The sequence below is a fragment of the Gopherus evgoodei genome, chromosome 7, assembly GCF_007399415.2.
Source record: "Gopherus evgoodei ecotype Sinaloan lineage chromosome 7, rGopEvg1_v1.p, whole genome shotgun sequence".
In the NCBI taxonomy this organism is placed as follows: Eukaryota; Metazoa; Chordata; order Testudines; family Testudinidae; genus Gopherus; species Gopherus evgoodei.
Window position 1 is genome coordinate 115,701,503 of NC_044328.1, and position 23,032 is coordinate 115,724,534.

The 23,032-nt window shown below is 40.6% G+C and overlaps 1 protein-coding gene across 1 annotated transcript in view; it reads right to left on the minus strand.

Moving 5' to 3' along the window:
- The window catches only part of ITPR1 (inositol 1,4,5-trisphosphate receptor type 1), a 309,353-nt gene that overhangs the window by 113,101 nt on the left and 173,220 nt on the right, over window positions 1-23,032 (minus strand). Inside the window, 11 exon segments of the mRNA XM_030568211.1 lie at window positions 4,879-4,971; window positions 4,973-5,008; window positions 5,696-5,817; window positions 6,322-6,577; window positions 9,376-9,576; window positions 9,903-10,028; window positions 12,303-12,440; window positions 13,064-13,129; window positions 17,846-18,016; window positions 18,110-18,275; window positions 21,014-21,068. Coding sequence (XP_030424071.1) covers window positions 4,879-4,971; window positions 4,973-5,008; window positions 5,696-5,817; window positions 6,322-6,577; window positions 9,376-9,576; window positions 9,903-10,028; window positions 12,303-12,440; window positions 13,064-13,129; window positions 17,846-18,016; window positions 18,110-18,275; window positions 21,014-21,068 — 1,430 coding nt within the window.

Here is a 23,032-nt window from a genome sequence, read left to right on the forward strand (position 1 = left end):
CACTCAATAGGAAAATGGCGCTTTGCTCTTGCTAAACTACAACTCAGCTCCATAATTATCAACTGGTCTTCTTCTGAAGTTTGTTGGCTTCTAATTTACAGATACGGGTTTTGAACAGCTGTAATTTCGAACATGGGTCACAGTTAGTTTATAAATGCTGCAGTTCCCATGGATGAGTCAAAAAAGTCAACTATATGGCCTTTTGCAAGATTTTCCACTATAGATAAGCCAACATTCCCACCTCAAAGAGGCAAAATACTCACACATGAGTACTCTGCTATCTCTGCAAATACATCCAAACAGTTTCAAAACCAAATCACTGTTTTGCTTTGTAAGCAGTTTTTTAGCATAAGAATTTATTTTTTTAAACTGGATTGACAGTATTTTTTTAAAACTGCCCTGACAAACTTGTTTCAACACTAAAAAGCCTGCCTATCATGAGAGGCAACACCAATGTGTCTGTTTCTATTCAGTACATAATGCTTATTTTAAGCCAACCACACCTCAGTGCAAAGCCCACAGTGGATTTAGGAACTACTGGAAAATACCTCTGTTAGTCTGGCCAAGACTGATGTCTGTTATAAGAAAAAGAAGCTGGAATTAGAGAAAAGGAAATATTTTTTCCTCAAATTGTGAAATAACTCCATGTGCTGGCAAAGTGGAACAGAGTTTACTTAGAGTAACACAATAGCAAATGCCCATCAGCCTTTCCAGCAACACAGCCAAATGTCAAAATATTGCAGACACTGGTCTAAATACATTGAAACTACCTATGTTTCTGGACTCTAGCCACTCATACATTCCTTACAGAACACATTTAAAGATTTATCTGTCGGAAAACTTCAGCGATGTTCCATTTGCTTAAACTAGGTCAATAAATCAAAACCACTCTAAACTTTGCAAAATAAGGTTTCGGTCAGTAGTGCCCACAGGAGGCAAGAAAGCCAAGATAAATACACTGAGGAGGCAGTTATTTGGGAAGTTTTTGTTTGGAAAGGAATCTGTACATTATCCCAAGATTAAGGGGTGACTTGATTAGTCTGTAAGGACCTAGATGGGGAACAAATATTTGATAATGGACTCTTCAGTCTCGTAGAGAAAGATGCAAGATGGCTACAAGTTGATGCTAGAGAAATTTAGACTGGAAAAAGAGACAAAAATTTTAACTGTGAGGGTTATTAACCATTGGAACAATTTATGAAGGGGCATGGTGGATTCACCACCACTGGCAATTTTTTAATCACGATTGGATGTTTTTCTAAAAGATAAAGTCTAGGTTGAGTTTTCGGGGGAAGGAAGTTCTATGGGCTGTGTTACATAGCAGGTCAGCCTAGGTGATCACTTTTGTCCCTTTTGGCCTTGGAATCTATGAATCTAGTTTTGTATTATGTACATGGCCACACAAGGCAGGGACCTGTCCCAGGGGAAGTACAATGTAAGTCATGACACAGGAGGAGAGGACATCATGGAAGGAGAGGGGCTGAAGTTTACACAGTGCAAGTGCAGGAGAAAACATGGAGACATTAGGAGGAGAACATAGAACAGAGTGGAGAAGCAAGGCAAGGCATATGGGCCTCAGAGGGGCAGCGGTTGGAGATCAGATGCAGGAAGGCAAAGGGTTCTGCAGAGCACTGAAAGTGAAGACAAAACCTGAGTTTGATGCAAGAGATTCAAAGGCAGTGAAGAGATAGCAGTGTGTGTTTGTGCAGAGGAAGGAGGAGTGCCTATGCCATCAGAGACTTGAATCATTTTCACAGCAGCAGTCTGCATAGGCTGGAGGGGTGCAAAGCAGGAATTAGGTCAGCCAAAGGGAGGCTGCAAGTTACTTAAGGCGGAAGAGTCTGAGGATATGGACAAGGGTTTCAAAAGACAGAAAAGATAGATAGTGGAGATGAGGCAGAGGAAGAAAAGATCTGGCAACAGAGTGGATGTGAGGGGCTGAGGAGAGAGGAGTCTAAGAGAACCCAGAGGACTGTGGAACCATCACCCCCATGATGGAGAAGGGAGGATGAAATGAGATGCTTTGGGCTGGTCTACAATGGGGGGGGGGCGTGTCGATGTAAGATATGCAACTTCAGCTATGAGAATAGTATAGTTCAAGTTGACGTATCTTATTTCGACTTACCTCCCATCCTCATGGTGTGGGATCGACAGCTGCGGCTCTCCCATCGACCCCGCCTCCGCCTCTTGCCCTGGTGGAGTTCTGGAGTCAACGGGGAGTGCGGCAGGGATTGATTTATTGCATCTAGACGAGACGCGATCAATCGATCCCCAATAGATCGATCGCTACCCACCGATCTGGCAGGAAGTGTGGACGTACCCTTTGTCTCACTATGTTTACACAGACTTTAAGATGTTGGAAGGAGAACTGCAGAGGCATGAATTAGCAGATAGGGAAAGTCTTGAGGTAAAGAAGTAGATTCAAAAGTTGCTGGCACAGAGAGGGCAATTACAGGCATGACAAGCACTGAGGTCACACAATGATAAGGTACAGAGGGAACTGAAGACAGGGCAAAGGACAGAGCCATGCAGGACAGGGTAAATTATTAGTCATGACTTTTATTGTGCACAATACCTTTTGACAAATTTGCATGCAAACTGGTAGTAAAATAACTCTCACTTCAAAAGTCACACGAGAAGCAGATCAAACAGTATTAGGCAGTGAACATTAGCATTTACAGCTGATTACTCAATCCTGCGCTTGTGTGGGTTAAGGTTCAGGCCCCTAATCAGGCCAATTACAGTGCAGATAGCTGCCACAATTACCTCTTAGGCAATAGACACAGAGGGCAAGTTCACCCTATCTGAACAGATCCTTCAAGCCTTTTAACTCATGAGAGTATCCTCAGTATGACTACTTTACTTGCCTGAATAAGGATTGCTTGCCTCAATAAGCACTACAGGAGCAAGTCCATTGTTTAATATAGGCTTAGGTCCACAACTGGTCTTTATTCCAGACTCAAGGAGGGCAGGCTCCCTCCCAATGAGAGAAATGTGGATAGAGCTGATCTAACCCAGAAGTGTGTGAGGGCTACTGTTTATGCTCAGGGAAAAGGGGGAACCAATTGAACTGATCAGAATTTTAAGTCTTTATCGATTGCAAGGTCAGGCAGCGGGCTATTTTACATAACCTTTCCTTGGAGTGGGACATGCTACAGCAAACCAGTTAGCACACCACAATGGTTAGCACAAGTTCCCTGAAGAGGGACTGAAAAGGCAAATTCCCAGATGCCCTTTATTGCCACAGCTGGAAATCAGCTGCTTCCTAACCTGCTGCCAGCTGTGTTAAATTACACACAATTGTTTTTTCTGCTTACCTGCATTTGCACCAGGTTTCAATGAAAATCATATCCAGGCTCCTGCCGACAAGTTCAGACCCCTGACCACCCCTCCCACGTGTACCCAAAAGGCTATTTGAAACTTTCATAAAGAATGATTATTATTTAAAAGGCTGCCTCCACTATCATGGTGTCACTGCAGCAGTGATCCAGGTATTATCTTGGCAGGTATCAGCACTGCTGTCATGCTACTCTTGCCTCGTGTCCTGTAAGGAAGAGACCGGGAGAACCTGGGAATGGAAGAGGAGAACAGCTGTCTCCTTTCACTTTACAAAGGTATTCAGTCTCATGCTCCAACTTTCCCCAAGTCCACACAGGGCCAGAGATTTAATCAGGATGACAAAAGAAAACAGGTGGAGCATTTTTAAAAATGTGTGATTCGTTTTAGAGAAATGAAGGCAAAGTGTCCTTAAAATGCAGTTTGTCTGAAGTGAGGTTTGAATCCAATTGGCCCATGGTGCCGGCTTTTATCAGCCACCTATTAAAAACTTTCAGACATGCACCTTTGTGCTTTCTCCCATAAACACCTACAAAGCCTCCTCATTGTACCTTTCAACGCCCTTCTCAGAACTCATTTACTGTGATGCCTGCAAAATACTAGACAAGGTTTAGGGTGCTGTTGTGTTGAGACCACAGGCTATCATCTGACCAATGCTGTCTGATTGTTCCCTTGTACTATGTCTTTCTCCATCTGTTGTCTCATCTTATACTTAGCCCACGTCCAGACTAACCCGCGGCATCGGCGGGTTAAAATTGATTGCTCGGGAATCGATATATCGCGTCTAGTCTGGATGCGATGTATCGATCCTCAAGCGCGCTTACATCGATTCTGGAACTCCATCAACCCGAACGGAGTTCTGGAATCGACATGGAGAGCCATGGACATCGATGTCGCACCGTCTGGACGGGTGAGTACCTCGATTTTAGAAATTTGACTTCAGCTACTTTATTCACGTAGCTGAAGTTGCGTATCTAAAATCGATTTTAATACCCTAGTCTGGACGTGGCCTTAGTAGTATATGCAGTAGGTGTCTTCTTGTTCTGGTCATACATTACCTAGCACAGTGGGGTCTTGGCAGATGACTAGGGCTAATAAGCACTACTGCAATACAAATTAAAAATAATCATCATGAACCAACTCCCACCACCATCTCTCTACTTGCAGCGTAGCTACACCCTGCCAGAGCCACAGCAATGCTGTTTATCATTCCCCTTAAGAAAGCTGAACCTGGAGAGACAGGAACAGCACTGAGCACCAATATCATGGAGTTAGTGTCATTTTACAATTAAGCTTCTATAGAACTTGTTGAAAAGAATTCTGTACATGTAGAGCACGAGTCCCTTCTACAGGTAACGGAGTGTTCAAATGTAAGGTACTAGGAGGAAATATTATACTTTCTGTGCTATTTTGAATATTTATTCTCTCTCTCTACCCTCCCCCACAACCTCCCACCTTTGACTTGTTTCTTTTATCCTGTCGGATTACTGTGGTTTTATGAATAAAGCAGCTATTTCCTTAACCTGTTGTACTGTCTCCTACCTGCAGAGTGGTGCTCTGATCAGAGAACGGGGAGCTGAAGAAGGTGGTGACTATACTCATCACAATTTCTGTGACATACTTCTCCAGGATGGATGTCAGCGTGCTTTCGGTCACTGGTGTTGTTACATGTCTACAAAATAATACATCCTTTTAGAAAAAATCTTAAACTGATAAATATGAACATTTAACTGCTGTGATTTGAAGCATTAGTTCTGAATGGACTATCTGCCACAGTATTCTGTGTAAAACAAATCACTCATATAGCTGGGACACACAAAGCCAAAGCCTTATAATGTCATTTTAATGGCATCATATAGTATATATAGGAGGGGAAAATTGGATACCCAGAGCAAAGAATGCAGTGTTATAGGTAGGAATGAGATGTAATGTTTTCCTATGGGGAAATACTTGGTATCCCAGGCACAAAGCCATCTGGAAAAATAAATGCCAAGCGCAGGAAATTGCTCTAAACCTGCCAAAATACATCAAATGAGGTTGAGAAGGATCCACATGACCTGGCCAGAGTGAACAAGCCAGTGGCAGAAAGAAAGACATATGATTCAGACACAAGGGGTTTTGTTTGTTTTGTTTTGTTTTAAGGGGGAAAAAAATCAACATGTTCCATGGAACATAAATAAAAGTCTACAATGGCCTAAATGGAGAAGCAAGCAAATATAAATTTGAAATGAGAGGAACCAGTAAAGAGCTTCGTGACCATGGGCTTTAAGATGCGCACGTTCCGAACCTCTGCTAATGCTCACACACAACGACGTCCGTTTGCCCTTTTAGATTTCGGTATAGGTATAGAAATCCTTACCCGACAGATGTCAACCAGGAAGTTCTCAAACAGTTTCCACATGTGATTACTGGTGTAAATCTCTTTCATTTCCACTTCTGTGTCCACATAACAATGATTTAGGAAGTTGATATAGGCATTTTAACCTACAAATGGAGAAATCAAAATGATTAAAAAAAAAAACTAAATGGGCATTTTAGTCAATGCACGTCATCACATTAAAACGGCTTTAAAAATGTGTAGCTCAATTTACAGAAACTATTGGTTTTCATTTAAATATTGGTGAAATCCAATCCCATAAATAGCAAGACATCTGCAATGAAAAGGAAAGAGCCAGAAATACTGCAGCCACGATTCAGTATAATGTTAATAATTTGCACTTCTGTTCAAGATTGATCTATGTAAGGTACATTGCCAATGTGCTCAGCCTCAAACACTCCTGGGGAGTAACCATCCCCATTTAAAAAATGGGGGTGGAGGAGGATTTACACACACATACACACACACACACACTTCTCCCAGCTCATAGTCTTGTTGCTTACCCACAGGCCATTCTTTCCAGGGCAAACGGAGTGATTAAAAACAAACTTCACTCCACTAACTTGAATACATTACACATGCAGGTAGGCAATGTTTAATATCAGACCTCACCTCAGGTATGCAATCCTCATGAGTTACTACTCTAACAATGTCATCTAACGGGAGGAGGGAGTTGCACTTGATTTCTGTGTAGACATTTTTGCCCTCTGTGCATACAGCAAGCAGCTCTACTAAATGGATATGGTACATCAGAGGGCTGTTTTCATCCATCCTGTCCCGCTCCGATCTCATCATTTGGACCAAGGTTTGGAAAGAGGCTCTGTCATTGTAGAACACAAGGACATCTTCTCCCGCATTGACTAGCTACAAAAAAAACAAACAAACAGAAAACAAAAAACAAAAAACCACAGCAGCTTTCTTTTGAGTTCCATTCTGCTATGTCTCCACTTAAGAGATTCTACCAGAATCAGACCATTTCTAGTACACACACATGCATGCGCACCTTCCACTTACCCAGCACTTTTCCTCAGAGGACCTCAAACCTTATCCTCTAAACATTTCGCTAACAGACCGAAGGGTTCCCCCTTTAATCTAAAGCTATATATTATGTGTGCACTGGAATGTTACACACTTTTGCAATTACTTGTGAGTTCAATAAACTGCAGCCGCCAGATCCATCTGAGGCTCTGTATCAGTTATAAATGATATCTCTGAAGTACGACATCTTCCCCGTGTCCTCTGTTCTAAGTACGTTATGCCCTAGAAATCTATCACTTTTAAAATCTTTAACATCAATGTCAGTTCAACTGGCTCCTCATTAGTTAGATAAAAGTTATTTCAAGAAGCTTCTGACTTTTCTGTAGTTATGTCATGAAGATTCCTCAACTGATCTGTCTGTAGTGTTGCTTGGGGCACATGATTCTGTTCAGAGCAAAGTCCTTCGAGACCTCTGGGGTATAGGACCTCAAGGCTGGTAATTCCCCATTCCTGACACAATGATTTTCAACAAGCAGTTAGAGGCATGATTAAGTCCCATGAGGCAGACTTCCATCAACATTACATTACTTTGGGGGGTGGGGAGGGAAGAGAGAAGAGAGTCACATTTTCAGAACAGCTCAGCACTCCACCAGCCTCTATCGAGAACAGTACGATGGATAGCAACCGAAAAGAAAGGGAGCTGTTGAGCACTGTTAAAAAATCTGCCCTACAGATTTCAGACACATCTAGGCGTCTATCACAAACATAATGCACAGAGCAAAACTCACATGCAAAGCCATACTTCAGAGCTGGACTCTGCAATGGGCAGAGCTCCCTCAACTCACTGACTTCAACAGGAAAGAGGGTTGCTCAGCACTTCGCAGGAATAAGTCCACACTGCATAGCTGACACTCTGCTTTAAGTTTAACTACAGCATGTGGAACGACATCCAGAGTCAAAAGTCCCAGTGAAATTGAAGCATTAAGGTCAGAAGCTTAAAAAAACAACAACCACCCACACTTCGGATCACAAGGCTCCTCCAGAGGAGGCGGCTAATTAGCATCCAATTATCAAATAGGCAAATGCACTTTTTAACAGATGGATCCTTTGCAACCGAAATTAAAAGGAATTTGTTCCATCATTTCTCACACCTCCCCACCCTTCCCTCCCTCCTCCCTGAGTTCACTATGGCCCTAACAAATTGCTGTGGACACACAATCTTCTCTACTTTAAAACACTCATCAAGGCTCCAACACTTTCAGCTGGTTAAGGCCAGAAGAGACTCCTCATCTGAGTAAGTCCCACATCAGGCTGAATGGGAAAAGTTTAATAAAAGGGAAGAATTTTCCTCTCCCCTGCCACCCATTTTCTTTGAGTGATTTTACTGGAGAAAGACAGTCCTTCCCTTAACTCAAACCCATTTGTGACAGGTTGGGGAATCTATGTATGACTTATTAATTCCGTTTGGTTTTATGAATTTGCTGCATCACTGAATGCCTCGGTGTATGTGGAATCTCCCATCAGGGCTGGTAACATCTCTCCCCCAAACCAGGGACCATGGAGAATTATTAACATGAATGGCTCTCATTCCAATGGGAACACCTTCAAACAGTGGGATAGCTGAGCCCTAGGAGACCCAGTTCAACCCAGCTTGGCTGTGGGGAATGAGAAGAGGAGCAACAGAATTCCCCTAAAAGGAGAACAAAGAGACAGAGGTGTTGGTACAGCCCTTTCAAAACACAGAGGTACTCAGAGAGAGGGGAACAAAAAGGGACAGGCTTTAGGAAGAAGATGGGACTTATGGACTGTGGGACTAGACAAAGCTGAAGGAAGCTGATTGCACAGGTCAGAGAGAATCAACCATTCACAGAAGCAGCCATAAGCTGGAGAAGTGCAGCCCAGCAGAGCGACTTAGAACCCTGAAAGGACATGGACTCAAATCCCAAAGAACACTCAGGAGTGGTGACATAACTGAGGCATGGAATAGCATCCAAGTGTTTCTTATAGATGTCTGTGTACGTCATGAACTCTAAAGTAAAGAGTGACTGTCCTTAGAAATCCTTCTGTAAGGTCTATTTCTATTTGCTTCAAGTATCACGTGTCCCTAAAAGGGATAAACTATACATCAGAGTGCCCAGAAGGAGGAAATTCTGGGAAATAGTTTACTTAAGCTACTGAAGTGTTTTTGGGATCAACACTGGTCCTGGGGACTTAGGGCAACTGAGCTACAGGGTCCCTCTTCCAGAAGGGGTATCAGACAAATTCTCTGCCCAAAAATTTTGCAGAGAGACCGTGGCCAGAGACCGTGCTGGAGCCTATCCAGACTAAGTGACATGTAAAAGTACATGTGCCCAGTTTGAGGGTGCAAACACAGCAGCCTGGTGAGTGTGCAGCAGGAGCTTGACTAGGGCTGTGGCACAAGTGTACTTTTTTTGTGGCACCAAGGAGGATAACTTTTGAGATACACTAAATATCATCCTTCCCATCCAAGGGGAAGGAGCATGATGAAGCAGCTTGTACTCATAATAAAGCCTTGTGCGCTGTGATAACCGGACATCACTTGTATATTGTCCCAGTTGAGAATGTCACTTTCTTGGCATCCTCAAGAAGATAAATGTGTCACTTTCTACCGAATGTCAGCTGTGTTTTTTGCACAGGATCTTACATAAAAACACATCTCTCACCTCAGCCATAACCATATCTTGGCACTTCTTAATGAACTTTCCTTCCGCCTTCACAATTGTCTGCAGGAACTTTATGTACTGGACATTTCTGCCATGAGTTTCAATACAGTGGACAAAGTGCTGAACGACTCGCTCATTAATCTCACTGCAAAGCTGGAAATTGTTCATAAAAATATGTTGCATTGTTACTGCCTCCAGGATCTAATGAGGGTGAAGAAAAGAAAAGAAAGAAAAAAAGTCACACATACAATTCAGGACAACATCAATGAATTTGTAGGGAACATGACAATACAAAGAAGGAACTTCTCAGAGGAATCAGCATTTCAGTACACAGACTTGTATCCATCAGGGGTACTGTTCTCCATCGAGCACTAACCAGATGCTGCTCCTGCCAACATTAATGAGAACAAAGTGCTATCCATTTAACTAGTTTTGCATAAGAACTGGCCCAGAGGCCATGACAAAGGTCAGGTTGTTCGACTTTCTTACTACAAAAAAACCATGGTATTAAGTTAATCACTTCTTACCCCTGGGTTAAGGAACAGGTTTATGTGCTTGTGCAGCAATGCTTGGTTCTGTTGGTTCCCAGCACAGAAATTCTGTAAAAATGCATGTGCAAGTTTCATTATCTCCTGCATCCTTGTATCTTCCGCCTGTGATTGCAGGACACAAAATGAGATTGGATTAAAAAACAACCCCAAAGTTCACTTTCAGGTGAGCTTTCGGTGGACCATGATACCACTTGTTCCACAGAATTTTCAGAGTCACATCTCTCTCAGTAGAAAAACAAACCTCTCTCCACTACAGACCTCCAACCAAATTAATCCACTGATATCAGATAAGAACTTGGCCCCTTTTATGATTTTAGAAGTTGTGGAGAACAAAACACAATATAAATAAGTTATGTCTTTCAGATCTGAATACTTAACATTCAAGCTTGCCAGTAACGCACTTTAACTCCTTGAATTCTAACCAAACATACCTAGTACATAGGGCAAACCACACATCAGGTTCTTTCCCATATCTTTGGGCTTCATAGGAAGATTGCCATGAGGTCCATTACAATGGAATTCAGTATTGAGGAGCTTGAAGATGACGGTGAAGAAGAGATAGGAAGATATTGATGCAATAACAAAATTCAGCTTCTGTTCATAGGAGTAAGTACTCTCTATGTCTGTGACTTAAGGGCGAGCAGGATAGTTGAGAAGGTGCAAATATGTCTCTGACTTAACTGACACACAAATGCATCTCAGCTGGGAGTAACAGACAGTCAATGCAATAAAATGAGCCATATTTCTTTGATAAAAGCATTTGGCACCCAACAGTTGGTCAGTGCCCTGATTGAAATGTTTGTGGTTGAGGTCATGCTGCAGTTCTTCTCACAAAATCCAATCAGCATAAACGGCAGGCTCAGCAGAGAGGCCAAGGAGACCAACTTACTTCCACAGCCAGGTTGAGCACTAGTACATTTCTATGGTTCTGAGACAGTAGTGAAAGTTACAATGCAAGTGCTCATGCCGCTTTTGAGTATAGGGGATTTGTGTTTCATTCTGCAGCGTATTTCACAATTAACACAGTTAATGCTCAGTTTATTTTTCCAAGGCAAAATATAAAAAAACAACACTCCCTACCCTCACATCAAACCAGTTTGGGGCTTCACACCAGATAATCTGTTCTGTTTTCAAACTGGGCAAGATTTTCAAGATCGCTTCCGTTCTATATCTCCCGTCTCTCAGAGGCCATTCACCTCACTCTCTGGCAACTTACTAATGCCCAAAACCATGGCATTAATTTCTGTCATACCTACAGTCACCAGGGGGAGGCAGGAAAAAGATTCTAGCCAGCAGTTGAGTGGAGTAGCTGCATGTGATGGAAAGTCACAGTAGTAATGAGGCTCAGAACTTTGTGAGTAAAACGTCAGTCACCTGCTCGACAGTGCAGAGCACTCCCCGAGGGCTGAGCTGTCTCTATACTCAATCACTGTTTCGCTATAAAGCTATATTTATAACATGTGCTTAAAATATTTGTACTATCTTAGGGAATAGTTTATATTTCTGAGGCTACGCCTTTACTACTAAAAAGGTATTTGTTTTACCACCATGGGATAACTCCTTTTCTTTAGCCATCTTGCTGTAAATCTTGCTGGAGAGAAGTTGCTGTCATTTTTACTGCAAGGTAGCTAGGTGAGATCAACACTATATATAAGAACGGCCATATTGGATCAGACCAAAGATCCATCTAATCCAGAATCCTCTCTTCCGACAGTGGCCAATGCCAGGGAATGAACATAACAGATGACCATCAAGTCATCCCCTGTCACCCATTCCCAGCTTCTGGCAAACTATAGGGGACAGTGGGAATCTAATGCATGTTAGTTATCCTGCAGTAAACGCATATCCGGTTTTGGCAATGAGGTCAAAGCTTCAGGGCTTGACTATCTGGGGACACTAAGGAAAATTAAGCCGAATTAACTGAAGGTGTGAATTCAAACTGGATTAGTTAAACTGAATTAACCCCTCATTCAGAATTAAAGATAAACTGAAATAAGACAACTTTAATTCTGAATGTGTCCACACAAGAGTTTAATGCATTTTAACTATCCACTTTTAATTCACATCTTTAGTTAATTTGAATGAACTTTCTTGAGTGCCCCAGTACACACAAGCTTTTGATCTGATTAACTGCAATGGACAAAGTTGGTGCTTCAGCAATTAGCTTAGAATCTTGTCTGTTGTCATCAGAAGTTTCATACTTAACCAAATGCTTATATAAACCATGAGTTATTCCTAAAGAGGCATGAATATTTACAATAGCTTCTATGATGCCAAAGGTAACTGAAAGAACTAAGGTTTAAGGAGATTTCAGGGAGCTCTTAATATTAGTCAGCAAAATGGTAAAGTAAGGAAATAGCTGTGTGCAAAACCCACCTTCTCATATGGAATCTGCAGCAGCTCCAGAACCACAGTGTGAGCTCCCATGTTCCGCAGCAATCTCTGCTGCTGCTTCCGGCTTTTCCTAACCGAAGCACTTTCCTGAACACAGAGCTTGCTAAGCCGAAGCAAAATCTGGGAGAAGAAATTTGCTTTAGAAGTTGCAATTTTTCATTTTGGTTTAAATTACGTTAAGATGGAAATTTCCCTGATCTGAGCAACTCACAGTCTAATGACAGACAAGCAAATAGACACTAGGAGAATGGGGAAAGAACATGGAAAAAATCCATTTAAAACTAGTTCAGGCATTTGCCAGCTAGGAGTTGAACCTAGAATGTTCTAACACTTATAAGCCACCACACACTGGCTTCTCATTGTACATTAGTTTTTAAAAGAATTAGATGATACAATGGAACACAAGTCCCTAAAGAAAGAGGGCAGATTTAAACAAGCTTCCAGACTTTCCTGCTTTTTTTTATATCCTTTATAATGATAAAAATTTGTGTTTCCATTGAAATAAGCAGTGTTGATGCTAAATTTTGGAATAATCTGTTTTTGTGGAAAATACATAACTAGCATGTTGGCTATATTCCAGATGTCTCACTGGAGTTGGGATATTCTACTACTCAGCAAATTAGAACTCAGCAAGTAATTTTCACAGTGTAAATGTGACTCAGTTTTTCCGGTTTTTTAAATTCAGACTAAAATCTGAGTTGCACCAATAGTTTATACTTCAATTTAAAGAAACTAAGTCTTACCTCCTTCACCACCCGGTAATTATAGCTGCTAGTACTTTCATGTTTTTGTGACTTGCTGTGGCCTTCCTAGGGGCAAAACCAATAATCTATTAATCAATTAGTGCATTTTCTTTGATAGCTCCTATGACTGAGAAATATGGGTATTAAACTGAATCTACAAAGACCAAAATTGACAGTTGTCACCTTATAGTTTCATTACAAGATTGAGGATATTAACAGGGTGGATAAAAATCAATGATTTGAAAAAAAAATGAAAAAAAAAAATCAGGTTTTATTGAAATCAGATTTTTTTTATAAAATGCTTTTTGAGGGGAAAAAGCACTATCTAAAGACAGTTTTAATTAAGATACATTATAGCTCAAAGATATCTCATCGTGGAATAGGGATTATAAATTCTAATTCTGTAGTATGAGACAATATACTCATGTAATGTTTAAGAAAAAAGTTTTGTAAATGAGTTCCAAATAGTTCACGGATTATGGACCCAATTTTATGGGGTTCCAGGGTCTTCTGTATAGATTATTCAGGTTAATCTTTCTATCTAACCAATGGGACTCAGGGCTCAGACTAGAAGATACCATCAGAGATGCTTAGTTTTGCAGTTCTCAAACTGTGGATTTGTCTCTCCAGAGATAACATGCTTGTTAACAGCAAAAATGTTTTAAAATAAATAAATAAATAAATAAATAATATAAGAGGTGAGAAATAACAGACCTCAACCCTATTGTCCCTCTGCACATTTGTATACACAGAGTCAATCCCTTACCTCTCTCTAAAAGTGCAAAGTTTCAAAAAGTTCAGTGAATAGAAGATTGCAGAGGGTGGAATAGATCTAGACAAGGAGAAGTATTCTGGAGATAAATGTGAGAAGGGAGGGACAGGCAGTAGAAACAAAAGTGAAACTGTTTGAGCAGCATATTCCAGAAGTCTTGAGGTCTTTCTGAGTGTAGCCTTCATGGATGTGAGATCTACCATACCATTTTCTCACTAGAAGGGAAAACCTATAGTGGAAGCTGGCCATAAAAGAGACCCAGTTTGGGAATATTTTAATGATGTTCCTCTATCTATGGGTAAGACAGGCACGCGTGCAAAACACAAAACAGTGCAACAAAGAAATGCAAGGACTGGTGGCCCAAATGAAAAAACATCATAAGAAGTGTTCCTTCTCAGAAGGAAGCTTCATTCAAGATGATGCAAGGAACATGTCTGAACATGCAGGATCTTCAGGTTGGAAAACTTTTTTATTTCATATTTCTTTCATAAGGACTGCCTGTCTTCCTTCTGGACTATTCTTGAATTCGCACTTTCAGCAAAAAATATAGTTGTTACTCTATGGTACTATCATTTTAGATGCAGTTGTGATAAAAAATAAATAGCTGAAATAGGCAGATCTTCCTTTTACAATTTAACCTTTAAAGTAGTTCTGAGTGTCAGTGAATGCAATGAGTAATACTAAATGAGCAGTATGGTGGTAATAATTAAACAACAACTGCATTGATTTATTTTGTTTAGGAGAATCCATCCTCAACATACAGGATTCTGAAGACTATCCACCTTCAAGATCACCATCATTTTCTATAGTTTCAGAGTTATCTGCCAATGATAGTGTTTCAGTCCCATCACGTATGTCGCATAGCCACAGTATATCACCTGTAGTAAAAAGAAAAAATCTCCATCATCCAGAAACAATCATAGATAGGTTTGTGATAAGAACCAGCAGATTACAAAGAGAGGTAACTCATGAAAAAATTGCCCAGTTTGTTTATGCAATAAACTCTCCTTTCCGTATGATTGAGAACCCACACTTCATGATGGTTCAGTCATTAAGACCAGGATACAGTCCACTCAACAAAGCAGCTGTCGCAGGCAAATTGCTGGATAAAGTATATGAAAGAGAAACTGAGCAGTGTGCAAAAGGCCTAGAGAGTAAAATTGTTAATCTGAACCTTGATGGGTGAAGCAATGTACACAATTTTTTTTTATCTCCTAGAACTGGAAGGGACCTTGAAAGGTCATTTAGTCCAGCCCCCTGCCTTCACTAGGAGGACCAAATACTGATTTTTTTGCCCCAGATTCCTAAATTGCCCCCTCAAGGATTGAACTCACAGCCCTGGGTTTATAAGGCCAATATTCAAACCACTGAGCTATCCCTCCGCCACAATCATCCTCTTGTATGTCCTTGTGTGACAACAGAAGAAGGGAATGTCTTCCTTGCAGAAACAATTGATACATCAGGAAATGCACACACAGCAGAATACTTACAAGAAGTAGCAGTAAAAGCTATAAAAAACTGTGAAAAAAAATGCAAAATGTCTAGTACGCAGCTTGGTCACAGACAATGCTGCAAATGTATCCAAGATGAGAAGAAATTATTTTGAAGAGAGTGAAGAGATTCCCAAGCTAATAACATATGGTTGCAGTGCTCATCTGATGCACCTCCTAACCAAAGAATTCAGTGTTCCAGAAATAAAGGCTAATGTTGTTGAAATTGCAAAATACTTCCATAACAACCACTTTGCAGCAGCTGTTCTGAAAAAAGTGGGAGGAACCAAACTAACTCTCCCATAAGACGTGCGAGGGAACTCCATAGCGGACTGTTCTGAGCGCTATATAAAGAATTTGCCTAATCTGATGACAAGTTTGCGAACAAAACCATGAAAAAATAGATGGCTCTGTCACAGCCAAAAGTTCTCAACATTGGGCTTAAGAGAAATGTTGAACACATGCTGAGTACCCTGAAGCCTATTTCTGTAGCATTGAACAAAATAACTGTTTTATTGCTGATGCTGTTGAAATTTGGAAAGAACTGAGTGAGATCTTAGAAAGAGAAATATGCAAAGAAAGAGTTAAATTACAAATATTAAAAAAATGAATGGGACAAGCACTTTCTCCAGCTCATTTTCTTGCACATATTCTCAATACTCGGTACCAGGGTCAAACCTTAACTGCTGAAGAAGACGAGTTGGCTATGACATGGACATCCAGCAATCATCCCTCCATAATGCCAACTATAATAAACTTCAGAGCTAAGAGTGAACTATTCAAGAAATATATGTTTGCTGATGATGTTTTAAAGAAAATCACACCAGTGAACTGGTGGAAGTCACTTAAGCACTTGGATTCAGAGACTGTTGAAGTGATAATCTCATTTTTAACAGCAGTAGCTTCTTCTGCCAGTGTAGAAAAAAATATTTTCTTCTTTTGAACTAATTAATTCCAAATTGAGTAACTGTTTGGGACCCGAAAAAGCAGGAAAGCTTGTTTTTCCTTTCCAGATTATGAACAAACAGGAAAATGAAGGTGAAGACGACTGAGTTAGCTGCAGAAGTTAATATTTTAAGGTTATCATGTTGACCTGGCTGATATAGCCGACTTAATTTTTGTTTTTTAATATTTCATTTCACTATTTTAGTTAAAAACAATTTTAACAAAAACAAACCTGATTTAAAAAAACTTGAATGTTTAACTAAATACAAAAATTCATATGTTTGTTTTGTTAAAATATTATATATTTGCTGTTGAAGAAAAAAAATCCAAAATACACAACGTTGTTGTTTTAGTTAAATAAAACAATTTAAATATCTGTCTGGTTATGTTCTCCTCCTAAGAAATCCTCCAAATATTAATGATTAACCTGTTGAACTGGAGATAGATCACCTCCCAGTGACTTCAAAAATATCTGCTTCAGTTACCTTTGGTAAATAAAATAACCAAACAATCATTCATTTTCTGATATAGCTCTAAAACTAATCTGAAAAGTTTTCAAAATAAATCATTTAAAATGTAGTGTGTACCTTCTAAAAGTGAAACCTACATCTATCTCTGAGTTCTGAAGAATATGTATTAAGGTTACAACAACCAACAAGAATGCAGTTTTACGTAGAAATCCACGATTAAATCGAGTCTTCCTGACTAGTGATTTAAATCGTGATTTAAACCAATTTGACTTAAATCAAATCCACCCTGAGTATTAAAAAGTGTTTTTGTGTTAAGTCACACTAATCCCTCTGCCAGAGTACAAGGGTAGAGTGTTTTTACAAAAGAATAACATCCTATCCCCTCTTTATCAGTTGTCACACTCTGTCTGCCATCATGCATTCCCACAACATACCCCTCTCCACTATTATTCAACTGAAATTATATTAATTCTGTAAAGCATATTTTGAGTTCTATCTGTATGAAAGGCAATGAGTAACTTATTCTTATTGACCACTCAAGATAACAGTATGTGGATGTGAATAGCTAACTCCAATCACCACCCACTTCAGCCTTATATTTGATTGAATCTCTGGCGTGCTGTACACAGCGGAGTTAGGTAAACCTACCTGTGACAGTGTCTACACTACAGTCTTGTTTCCACTGATGTAAACCCCCTACTACACTGACATAACTCCATCTTCACAAGAGACGTAGGGCTTTTATCAGTGTAGGCAGGGCAACGTAGTGTCCACGTAGATGTTGCTTTACTTACATCAGCTGTTGGCTGTCTTGTCAATTTCACGCCTCCACTGGAAAACTGGGTTCCCAGCTCCTTAGCCCGGCAGCTGACTGGATTCCAGGTGTGAATCTTCCCACCAAAGCCAAGAAGCCCCAAGTGTCCACCTGTACTCCCAGCTGGGAGCGGAGAGGCAAGAGCCAGGGTGCAGCTGGGCTTGGGTCAGGGAGCTGTGAGCCCTAGTTCTAGGCCCCCACATTGCTTCTTAAATATGATACAGACATTATTTACCCAAATGGATATTCCAGTAGTTCACATAAATTGACTACCAAGATGCAAGTGCTTACCTCTTTTTTCTTGTGTTCATTTTCACCTGGTGCTCCATCCAGTGTCTCATCAGGACCCTGGCCTTTGTAAACCCAAAGTTCTGATTTTTCCACAATAGACCTCAGCTGGTCCAAATCTTGTTTTATCTGCTTGTAGTTGTCAACATCTTGGCTGGTAACAAGCAGTTGAACCTTATATGAATGCAATCCATTAGTGGCACAGAGATTTTAAACTTGCAACACATGCATGCAGAAAGGGGACAAGCACATAATAGCCACACATACCTGTTTAAACGCTTGAAGAACTTCTTGTCTCTGACTAAAATGCCTGAATAGTAACTGAAGTGCCCCAGATACCAGTGGAGGGTAATCGTGCATGGTTAAGTGGAGCAAAACTCTAAGGAAAGTCCTGCCGCCATGATCATCCAAATCTAATGGGGTGTTCTCGTCACTGAAAAGAATAAAATGCAGAGTAAACTAACTTCTCCCCCACCTTAATAAAACAATCAACTTTTTGTATACAGGAAATTATTGCAGCTGCATTTATAATTTTGCTATGGAAACCACATAAAAAATTAGAGCAATCTGGGGCTCTCATTTGCTGCTGGCTTTGAACAAGACAGGGACAACAGTGCTTTGTGTAGCACTATCCTCTGTTGGATGGAATGTCAGATCTGCTCAAGTGTTTCGGCTTGTCACTGATCTACCCTCCAGCGGCAGGAGGCTTGAAGAGATGATATAACATACTGCCTAACATAGTGAATGCTTATGGGAAGGGGGTAGGTTTAGAAGATAAAATAAAAAAAGAACAAGTTAAAAATCACTTAGAAAAGTTAGATGCCTGCAAGTCATCACGGCCTGATGAAATGCATCCTAAAATACTCAAGGAGTTAGTAGAGGAGATATCTGAGCCTCTAGCTATTATCTTTGGGAAAATCATGGGAGATAAGAGAGATTCCAGAAGACTGGAAAAGGGCAAATATAGTGCCCATCTATAAAAAGGAAAATAAAAACAACCCAGGAAACTACAGACCAGTTAGTTTAACTTCTGTGCCAGGGAAGATACTGGAGCAAGTAATTAAGGAAATCATCGGCAGACACTTGGAGGTGGTAAGGTGATAGGGAATAGCCAGCATGGATTTCTAAAGAACAAATCATGTCAAACCAATCTGATAGCTTTCCTTGATAGGATAACGAGTCTTGTGGATAAGGGAGAAGCGGCGGATGTGGTATACCTAGACTTTAGTAAGGCATTTGATACGGTCTCGCATGGTTTTCTTATCGATAAACTAGGCAAACATAATTTAGATGGAGCTACTATAAGGTGGGTGCATTACTAGCTGGATAACTGTACTCTGAGAGTAGTTAATGGTTCCTAATCCTGCTGGAAAGGTATAACAAGTGGGGTTCCGCAGGGGTCTGTTTTGAGACCGATTCTGCTCAATATTTTCATCAACATGTTAGCATAGAAAGTATGCTTTTTAAGTTTGCAGACGATACCAAACTGGGAGGGATTGCAACTGCTTTGGAGGATAGGGTAATAATTCAAAATGATCTGGACAAATTGGAGAAATGGTCTGAGGTAAACTGGATGAAGTTTAATAAAGACAAATGCAAAGTGCTTCACTCAGGAAGAAACAATCAGTTTCACACATAGAGAATGAGAAGACACTGTCTAGGAAGGAGTACGGCAGAAAGGGATCTAGGGGTTCTAGTGGACCACAAGCTAAATATGAGTCAACAATGTGATATTGTTGCAAAAAAAGCAAACGTGATTCTGGGATGCATTAACAGGTGTGTTGTGAGCAAGACACGAGAAGCCATTCTTCTGCTCTACTCTGTGCTGGTTAGGCCTCAACTGGCGTATTGTGTCCAGTTCTGGGCACCGCATTTCAAGAAAGATGTGGAGAAATTGGAGAGGGTCCAGAGAAGAGCAACAAGAATGATTAAAAGGTCTTGAGAACATGACCTACGAAGGAAGGCTGAAAGAATTGGGTTTGTTTAGTTTGGAAAAGAGAAGACTGAGAGGGGACATGACAGCAGTTTTCAGGTATCTAAAAGGGTGTCATCAGGAGGAGGGAGAAAACTTGTTCACCTTAGCTTCTAATGATAGAACAAGAAGCAATGGGCTTAAACTGCAGCAAGGGAGATTTAGGTTGGACATTAGGAAAAAAGTTCCTAACTGTCAGGGTAGTTAAACACTGGAATAAATTGTCTAGGGAGGTTGTGGAATCTCCATCTCTGGAGATATTTAAGAGTAGGTTAGATAAATGTCTATCAGGGATAGTCTAGACCATATTTGGTCCTACCATGAGGGCAGGGGACTGGACTCAATGACCTCTCGAGGTCCCTTCCCGTCCTAGAGTCTATGAATCTATGAATATAAGCAACACTACTAGTCCCTGATAAATGGAACACAAAGTCCTAGACTCCTGGGCATTCTGTGCTGAATGCTGTGTGTATGCAGTTAGTTGAGCATGGCCAAAATATCAGTAGAACCAAGTCTCACACTCAAGACTCGTGAGATTCATCTAGGCTGTAAGTAAAATTCTCTTCGGATCTACACATAAGTGCTCAAGCACTCATTGTCACATGCATGCGCAGAGCAGAATTATGAAGTAATTACACTTGCATGAAAATCTTCTAGTTGGAGAAATCCCTGCTTTTTTTATGTCTTTGCTTTCCTAGCTTGAAGAAAGGCTTTAACTCTTTCCTTGGCAGTAAGGACATTACTGTTTAATCAAGAGAGTGCCTTTATATCCAATGGATTTTTGTACCCCCAGACTCAGAAAGGTGACCGGAATACTCATTCTGTCACGGGGAACACGAAGCTGCATAAACCTTAAAACTTTATTCTGTTGAGTATGCTGGCACTTAAACTCCAGACTATATAACAAACAGAAGAGCCTTACATGTAAGAAAACAGGTCACAGGAAAGTGAGTTGGGTGGAAACATAGGAAACAAGTATGATTAAGTTGAGAGTCTGGTAGATTTCCAGCACATGCTGAGCCTAGATCCAATTAAAAATGTTTAAAACAGAAATTTAAAATGTTTACTTCTATTGGTGAACAATTACATTTAAAAATTCCTCCTTGGAGAAGACTCTTAAATTCCATCAAGGATATTCTGTCAAAACAAAAGTTTTCAAGCAACTATGTCCATAGACGTACTAATGAAGAGATACTTTCCTTCCGCCAAAGATCCCTTCAGCTTGTTCTTCAATATGTTCAAAGTCTAGGGCTCCTGGAAAGTAGAAATACGCACGCAAGATTATTGTGTCAGAGATACAAACTGTAGCTGTTTTGGCAGCCTAAAGAGATCTTAAGTTGTAAGTGGTAATACAAATGTAGCAGAATGGACCAATACGAGCTGAATAATATGTTGAGAACTGATTGATGCTGTCTGAGACACTAATGCAAGGCATTTCTTAATGATCTCTATTCACCAATTAAACTACTGAACCACTTCACAGATATCCATGTTTCTTCCTCCATCACCGATTTATAGCTTATACTTTCAGTAGTTGCTTCAGAGCAAAGTACTGATGGGAATTAGTGTCTGACTTGATGGCCACCATTGACCCCAGGAAATGCCCTGCATTTCTGTTATTAATTGAGAGCTTTAAGTAATTAAATTCTTGATGATAGGAGTCACTTTCTAATATCACCAAGGCCTTTGCCCCTCACAGCAGGAGGTATGTGCCAGAAGGTTAACAAGAATTACTATTCTAGAATTAAGAGATACAAGGCAAACAATGTCTGCCATAGTCTAAGAAAGTTTCCCAACTGACCATTGCTGTCTGGGAAATAAATATTTACTTTTTTCCCTCTCTGCTATTCCCCAGTCTCACGTTTTCCTGACTGGGAATACCCAGAAAGCTTAGTCAGGTCTAGATCCCATTGTGCTAGTCATGGCACAGACACAGAGTAAATGGCAGTCCCTGCTTTTGGGCAAGGAATTAGCTAAAAAGTTTTAGCTAGAATCTTAGAAATTAGAGGACATGTCAATTAGATCACCTAGCCCATCCTACTGCCTGTGAAGCCTCCTCTCAGGTAACCTTTTTGCTTGCACAGGGCTGGATTTAGGAGGCGCTAAGCATTAACAGCTTTCATTGAAGTCAGCAGGAGCTGAAGGAACTCTGCATCTTGCAAGTTAGGGTCCTTGACATCTTACTTTAATTCTGGTCTCCAGATTCATGTTCTGCATTATAACAAGGCCCTGATTCGATCTCTCTTGTGAGCAGTGGGCACAGCAAGGGGTAGATACAGCTGTCTGAGAACTATTTACATTCTTTTGCTTTAAATTCACATTGAAGTACATAGATCTGCACTGCTTCAACTCTAGGGGAGTTCTAAGCAGCCTGACTACAAAGGCCCAGACCAGAACCCTGTCATTCTACCCTCCAGTCCAAGAGCAAGAGAGACACTACAAGAGCACGACACTGGAGTGGAAACTAAAATATTTGTTCTCTTGAGTTGCGGAGAAGTTAAAACCCCTCTGGCATCTAGAGAACAGATCCTCAAGTTGATTTAAAAAATCCTATTTTCAGCATTATAAGTCACACAGATCAAACATAAATACTTCAGTTTAGGACATCTCAAGCCCTAAGTGTTTCAGATTCTGGCTACAGGATATCACCTCTCCCCCTAGGTGATACCACAGCAGTTTAGCAACATCTGAGGGGCACAAGTTTTCAGCATCATGGTCTTAATCAGAAGAGACCTGGGGGGGGGGGGCGTGCTTTTCCTCTTTAACTTCTTTCTCACTTTGGTCCACCAAAATTCAGATTTAGAGACCTCCAGGAAAATCTGCAAGACTCACCTGTTTTCCCAGGATTTGTTTTGGGAGGAGGTAGATTGGGTTGGAGGCTACTTTGCTGGAGTAGTGATCAGGTAGATTGTGGATCATTTTAACTTTGAAAATAACAAGGCAAGTCCTTGTTTGGGGCCATGATAAATCAATTTTCAAAATGCATTTTAAAGGAATTTTGAAATGCTCCTAGAGAGACTGAGACAGTTACAATAACTTAATTCATGGCAATAAGAGGGAGTGACAGCAATTCTAGTTTTTGCTCTACGTGGAAAAGATATTCAATGTAATTGTCACACTTAGAACCTGATTGAGCAAAGTCAACCATGAGCTTGAGTACATTGAGTACCTTGCTGAATCAGGACTTCAGAAATTAAGGCACTCCCATGATTTCTTTA